General features: G+C 29.7%; 1 protein-coding gene across 5 annotated transcripts; it reads right to left on the bottom strand.

Moving 5' to 3' along the window:
* Positions 1–676: 676 nt before the first annotated feature.
* On the bottom strand, positions 677–7,620 carry LOC139518078 (FUN14 domain-containing protein 1-like). Of its 5 annotated transcripts, none has more exons than XM_071309740.1 (5): positions 7,544–7,620; positions 5,692–5,848; positions 4,385–4,460; positions 3,451–3,570; positions 677–1,333 (listed from the first exon to the last, which is right to left on the bottom strand). In XM_071309740.1, the coding sequence occupies exons 2-5, from the start codon at positions 5,820–5,822 to the stop codon at positions 1,256–1,258; spliced, it is 405 nt and encodes a 134-aa protein (XP_071165841.1). In that variant the 5' UTR covers positions 5,823–5,848; positions 7,544–7,620; the 3' UTR covers positions 677–1,255. The 5 variants fall into 5 exon arrangements, with proteins under 5 accessions (XP_071165841.1, XP_071165840.1, XP_071165844.1 ...); XM_071309739.1 differs by lacking the exon at positions 4,385–4,460 and adding an exon at positions 4,210–4,285; XM_071309743.1 differs by having other exon boundaries at positions 5,692–5,888; positions 7,509–7,604.
* Positions 7,621–7,785: the final 165 nt, after the last annotated feature.

Here is a 7,785-nt window from a genome sequence, read left to right as displayed (position 1 = left end):
AATTTGCCCACTAACCCCTACTTTTCTTTTCATAATTTTATTACATAAAGTTTAAAAAGCCATATTTCAAAATTTTATAAAATTCTTGTTATTTTTTCGTAGTTTTTGAAACAAATAAGGTGCCAATGTTAAATATATGAAAAATCTAGAGAGAATTATTTCCCGCCAAATTTTCAATGGCTTATATCTCGAAAATTAGCACACGGACCCTCCATTTTTTTCTACTTTTTGAGTTTCTTTATTAATATACTATCAATTCATAATAGTCTTTTAAAAAGCTTGTTATTTTTTAACAGAGTAGCGAACATCCTTAACATGAACAACAATTAATATATAAAACGAATCTAAGGAAAGACAGTTTAATAACACACTATCTAGTATAAGGATATTAGTTTACTTAAAATCTTTGCTCACAAAATATATAAATTGTATTGGTAAAGGTGCCTATAAAATATGTCATGTTAAATTAAAAGATCAAAATCAAATCATTCCAAAAACACAGATGCACAATAGTATGTAACAAAAGTTGTTGACACATCTAATGAAAGATTGGACTGATTAGCATCAGACAGACAGACTTCCAAATAAACAAGTTGATGTCAGTTAATAACCAATTCACTGATGACTATTTCAAAGGTATACCAAATGTTGGACTCCTGAAACTAATATACACATCTTTTATGGTTTTCAAAGTCAGAAGCAATGCTGTTTTTATTGAGAAAAATATATATATACAGAATTAAATGATAACTAATATAATGCAAGTAAAGGAAAGAAAAGAATCAGTCATAAACAACTTTCTTCTTTTTTTCTTCATCTGTTGCAATTAACAAGTTATATTCCTAAGTATGTAATATTTGCCACTTGACACTAATCAGTCATCATTCAATCAATTATATTTGCAAAAAGGCTGATAATTGAAAGTACAATTATTGATTAATTCAGAAATTTTAGTGAAAGCTAAAAATCACTATATACAAATCAATATTCATGGTATATCTTTGAATCAATCAAAATAAAAACAAAGTAATGTCATCAAAAATTCTTAACCTACATACAAATTTTTTGTCATCAAACATACAATGTCATCTCTGATGATTCATTCATTCAATGACTCCCATGTCCACAACTGTAATTAATCTTTCACATGATCTACATGGCACATCATATCCATTCATACCCACAAAAATAAACAACAAAGGACTAGACATTACACAAATTACTTATAATAACATGCTGTAGTTTGATGTTCCATTTAAAATGCTACTCCAATTAAAAATCCCCCTGCAAAACCTCCAGCTAAAAACATATTCTTCTGTAGAAATCTCTTGGCCTGTCAAATAAAGAAGGAATAGACTGATTAAGATATACTTATTAGTCAGATATAAATGTTATCAGAATTACAATAACCATATTTATCACTATTTTACGAACATTTTCCTTTGATCTTGCTGACTAATAATTTCCTTTCTCAGCACAATAGAGGGATGTAAAAAATTATTGCTAGAAACTAAGGGGGCACTCTGCATTACTAATGAAATTAATGGACATAGGTAGTGATAAACAGAATATCATTGGTCATCTTGATTGCTTTTTCCCCTTTTGTCATACCTGCTCAAGCGAGAAAATCAATTCAAATCTTGTTGAGATGATCAACGATAATCTTTAATTATTTGATACTTAATTTGAATGTGGAAACATGAAAATTAAAAAGTTATAGCTTTCAACAGAATGGGCAACTAAAACATAAAATCTTTTCTGTCAGAGTTTTACAAATATATATGTTTTGGAGCTCTAAAGAAAATAAAATTTCTTTTAATACAAATGATAAACAGCTTTCATGCGCTTTTAAATATTGTCTTGATTAAAATGCTTATTGCAGATGTATTCACATTGATGCATCTCATGTTAATAGACATTATTTGGAACTGTTGGTATTGATTTTGAAATTTTACATGCTTATCTTCTTTTTATTTCAGTGTTCCAGTCAGTGAAAATTGCTAAAAAGGGTCCAAATAGGCAAAAAAGAAAGGAATTTGTGTCAAAGTAAAACTGGTTTAACCTCACCACAATTTGTACCTGTAACTAGTCAGGCTATCTAAACATGTGTTTGTGTTGTTGGTTTGTCTATTTTTTTAGAGGAGTGGCCTTTTGCTTGTGTTGCTCAGTTGTATTGTGAGGAATTTTGGGGTTTTCTCATTATCCTGTTTTATAGTTTCAGGGGTGAAAATGTTGGAAAAAAATGATATGTTTATGCAGTTGTACTAGAATTGGCTCTTATCATTTCTGTTTCTTTTTTCTTACAAACTGAACAAAATCTATCAAACATCTTTATTAAGTATTATTTTTGTTTAATTGTGCAATGAACATTATGCAACATCATGCAATTATAGAAGAAATAGAGGAGTTTATGTATCTAGAAAGCATTGGCAATATAAAAGGTGACATACACGCTTACGTTCATTCAAGAATCAACAAAACCAGTCACCTTTTACATTCAAGAGAAAGTATGGAGTGCCACGAACATCTCAAGGAGCACAAAAATGAAAATGTTAAACTTAAAAGTAAAATTTGTACTCATGTTAAACATGAAGAACAACTAAAGCAAAGTTGCCAAGACTCAAAAGATTCATCAACTAATGCCTAAGGAGAATGATGAACATCAGAAGGTATGACAAAGTAAGAAATGAAGACAGTTGAAATAGAATTGACCAAGAACCCCTTGTCATCCAAATCAAGAAAAGAAAATGGGTATGGATCAGACACACACTACAAAACCCACAAGCATCATTACAGGGCTAGCACTTATGAAACCCTTAGAATAAGATGAAGACCAAGAAACACCTGGCACAGGGATACATTGTTTGAAATGAAGCAACAGCAATACTACTGGAACACTTTAGAAAATCTTGTGTTAAATCTAATTAGATGGAGGGAGTTTGTCAATAGCCTATGTTCCTAGTAGGAGCTGACAGCCTTAGTAGGTAAATGTGTATCATAATGATATTTGTATTTATAAAAAAAGTCTTAATTACTTAAAAGACTTTCAACAGAAAACTTAAGTGTATAATCATTTCTTATAGGTTCATAAGATTTTTTTACATAATGATTGTTTCATATGTACATAGTCTTACTATGTTGTTTATGTTATGACAATCAATGTGTATATATTTATACTATGTTCCTTATTTTATGACAATCAATATTTGACATAAATAAACTATTTTTGTATTTTATCTCATCTAAACCTAACCCAGAGTAACAGAAAACATGTGTAAGCACAACATTCTAATAATATCTGAATCTGAATATTTCTTAGAAGTATTCATTCTTTATAAAAACAAATCCAAACCTCAATCTGAGACAGAATAATTCTAGACAAGTTCCAATGCAGTGGAACAGTAGTAGAAAGACAAGAAGGTTGAACTATATTTACATTTTGTAACTTACATTTTCCACCACCCCTGGGTAATGTCTGTTGGCTTCTTTGTTTATCACATCTTTTGTTTTTTTAATCTCAGACTGAATTGCTTTGTAGTTGATTTTTATATAACCTTGATGTTGTGCTACCTGAAATAAGACATTGTTATTAATAATATGCAGCAAGCAATACAATAGTATTTCAAATTCTAGTTACCGGTATACTAAGATGAAAAAAAAACACATTTTTAGCCTGATGGATACCTTTAATAACTTGCATCTTGAAAATTATGACAATTTCAATTGATTTAGTAATCAATAATGGACAATGATTGTTACAAATAAGTAGTTAGTTGCCTATTATTATTTGGTTTCAGAAATCAATTAGCACCATCAGTGTCTAGTCGTATATCTACGGATTATTATTTCATCTTTGCAACATGGTTTATTAGTTGATAGGTGTAAATACTCTTAGATCAGTACTTTGTGATCTTTGTTTCTTTTGTTGTGATTTGTGCTGATCTTATGGGTCAATGCCTGACTAGTTACAGGTACATGCTTTGGCAACTGATTTTACATTTGTTTCTTATTTTGTTCAGTTACTCCACTGTCCCAGTTTAAAATGGTTTACCCACGATACTGCATAACATCCCAATGACTCCCATTCTATTTAAAAGTCATCAGAAAAACAAACTGATTCCAAATGACGTCATTATTTTACATATAAAGATATATAAGATATAACTGATGACTAATTTATGGTTTTATAAAGTACAGATAATTAATCACCTGTAAAAGAAGTAATGACACACCTAGTGTACCAGCAGCTACTTTACCAACCCTTACAAACACAAATCCTGTACACCTGTAAAATACAATCACTGATAAATAAAACCTGTCTATAGTAAACGTAACTCTACATCACTGTATACAGGTTTCATTATACCTGTATATTACAATTTACCTGAATTAGTACTAAACTCAGTCCCATAGTTACAACTACTGCTTTTGTGACTTTAATAAACAAAAAACCTGAAACCCTGTAAAAAGAGAGGGAAAATGTAATCAAGGTTAGGGAACATAGGTCTTGTTCATAACATCTTTCATTTTGTCTTTAGGCATGTGTAAAGAGGATATATAACAAATCTCACACTGTGACTATTTTCACCAAAAAATCTAGTAAAAGTCATGAACACTTCAGAATATTAAACTTAATATGAATTTTGATATTAAGTTTTTTTGTGAAAACAAACACTTGCCAGGAAAACACAGGGAATTCAATTGTATATTCTTCTATATCTCTGAAGAATTTAAAGTCAAAGAAATAGTTCTAGATATCTTAATTGGTTATAATCTTCTCCTTTAATCACTCTTTTTATATATGCACCATTGCATTGCATGTGGTCCCCTTTAAGATATACTGATGTTGTCTATCCACTCAATAATGAGCTTTTTGTTAAGTCATGAATTCTTCAGCACAAATTAATATCAATTTTGATCATAAGAATTTTTGTATATTTTTGTATATTTCCGATGAGTGTTAAGTTAAATAATGTGATACCACAAGAATTTCAGACTTGATCAGAGTATAGTCGCAATATGTGTTATGTATAAGTTTCATAATGGCAGGTTAAGACAAGCTTAAAGTTACAGAACAGAATCTAAGGTGTACAGACAGACGAACTTACAGATTGACATAACAGGGTCATAAAAAGATGATGTTTTAGATGAAGATTGTGAGCGTTTTCTATAGCCAATGGAAATGTTGCAGTATCACCTTATGACGATGAATAAGCCAATCAAATTAACTTATTTTTTGCATCACACTGTTTGATATGAATTATATTTATTCATGCGAGGTATAGATAACGGGCACCTTCCAAATAAGATTTTTTTATATCATTTGTGTGGGTTTCTTTTCAATAAAACATGTAAAATAATGTCATTACATTAACCAATGGGATTGGAACAATTTCTGTACCATGGTCAACAGAAAACTGTACATCAGTATATAGAGATTATTATATATCATTGTATAATTTGAAAGTAGGCAAAATTACTTTGTAAACATGAATCATGATCGAACATAGATCCAATATGTCCAATGAATCCATAAAATGGATAAATGATTTCAAATACTATCATTATCAGTGTAAAGTAAGAGTATTTTCAGGTTGCAATAAATGAAATGACCAAAAAATAAAATTATATTTATGTGCTTTTAAACTTTTAAAATAAATTGGTTACAAATATCATTATTTATTCACTCACCATCCTGATACTCCACCAATAGTTATTTGTTGTGCAGCAGATCGTTTAGATATATCACCAAAAGCCTTCTGTACCCAGGTCTTATTACGCCCTAACGAACTCAGATCTAGTAATTCAAAGCTATTATCCATGGTAATGTCTTTGCTTGGTTTTTTTCCTGAAAATGATAATTCTTTGAATATAAGATGTTTCACTCTCTGAAAAATTTCAATTTTATAACAATAGTTATATACATTAAATCTGATTAATCCTTGAAAAACTCAGTAAAAACAAATTTGAACTTGACCCTGATTGTAAACAGCAAAGCTTATTTTTCTTAAAATTAAAAGATCATATGACTCTAATAGCTTACTATACACTGCTATAGATCTATATATTTCAACAGTATGTGCCAAAAAATGTCATATTTCTATGTAAATAATGTTTTTCACCATGATTTAGTTGTTTTTACTCCAACCAAGCTAACTACTTGTATTTTACTTAACACCAAACACACATATCATGTATATATAGCAATAATACCAAATAAGCTTTGTAAAGACTAATTAGCAGTAATCTTAAATAAATCACAAATAAAAATTTTAAATTATCCAATCACAAACAAAATATTTCATTAAAAAAATTCATAATTTTTATTCATGAAAATATAGAAATATCTTCTAACTCAATTAGTACTGGAATAAAGATAGCTTGAGTGCGAATTGGACGCAAAGGGTTAATGTGTGGGGTGAGAACGTTTACGGTGTACATGTGCTTTGGGAGCATTGAAACCAAAATCATCTAGACTATCCATCATGAAAAGTAGCAAACAGTCATGTCACTCCTTTATTAGACATGTGTTATTGTAGTTAGTCTGTATTTTGTTGACACAAGGTCATGTTTTTCTCTGACTGTTTATGACATCTGTACACTAAATCCATTGGATGTTGGATGTGTGCAGATTGATAATTTAGTCTTAGATGCATGATTTTTTTTATTAGTTAATTATTAGTGGCTTTGAACTAGCTGTCAGTTAACTGTGAGTACTCTCAGATCTGTTCCTAGTGTCGATGTACGATGTACAAGTACCTGGTCATGTTCACTTGAATTTTGTCCATCTGATGAGTTAAGTCTTTTTCAACTGATTTTATCGTTCTTATGTTGTACTGTTATTCTATTGTCCCAGGTTAGGGGAGGGTTGAGATCTCGCTAACATGTTTAACCCCGCCACATTTTGTATGTATGTGTCTGTCCCAAGTCAGGAGACTGTAATTCAGTGGTTGTCGTTTGTTAATGTGTTTAATACATAGTTTTTCGTTCTTTTTTTTATACAAATAAGGCCGTTAATTTTCTCATTTGAATTGTTTTACATTGTCATTTTCATTTTATAGCTGACTATGAGGTATGGCTTTGCTCATTGTTGAAGGCCGTACAGTGATTTATAGTTGTTAAGTTCTGTGTCATTTTGGTCTCTTGTGGAGCGTTGTCTCATTGGGAATCATACCACATCTTCTTTTTTCTTAAAACCATTTATTGTTAATGTGTTTGTACTAACAAAGTTATCTTATCCATTCTAAAAAATGACACTAAAATTAGAATAAGCATTAAAATAAATTCAAGTGTATAACGTGTGTTGGTATGAAATACCTAGATTCTCCTTACAACTAATACAAGTCCTTTGAATAACCTTTAAAAAAAGTCTAATGCACAATTTTCTATATATATATGTGGATGATGATTTGTCAGTGCTATTTTTATAAAAAGAAAATGATTGTGTTGAATTGTATGATTTAGTTATTCAAATGAACACTTTATTGTTTATGATTATACAAAACTACCAGATGAATCAAAGAAAACCTGTAAGAAACCTTACAATGTTTCCAGTCTTTTAAAAATTCTCTCAGAACTCTACTTTCTCTTCATAGTGTAATTTTACGAATTCATATTTTCAAAACGAACTTTATATTTTCTTTCAATATTGAATTAGATATTTAATTGTTTATACGATTCTTTAATATCATCTTATCTATACATTCATTATAATATCTAGTTTACATTTTGATACATTGTTGTTAATTAATTCTTCGGAGATAATGTTCAATCCGATTTCGTTTC

The sequence above is a fragment of the Mytilus edulis genome, chromosome 3 (genome assembly GCF_963676685.1).
Source record: "Mytilus edulis chromosome 3, xbMytEdul2.2, whole genome shotgun sequence".
NCBI classification, from domain to species: Eukaryota; Metazoa; Mollusca; class Bivalvia; order Mytilida; family Mytilidae; genus Mytilus; species Mytilus edulis.
Note: the sequence above shows the minus strand (reverse complement) of the source record. Positions and strands in the feature narration are given on the sequence as shown.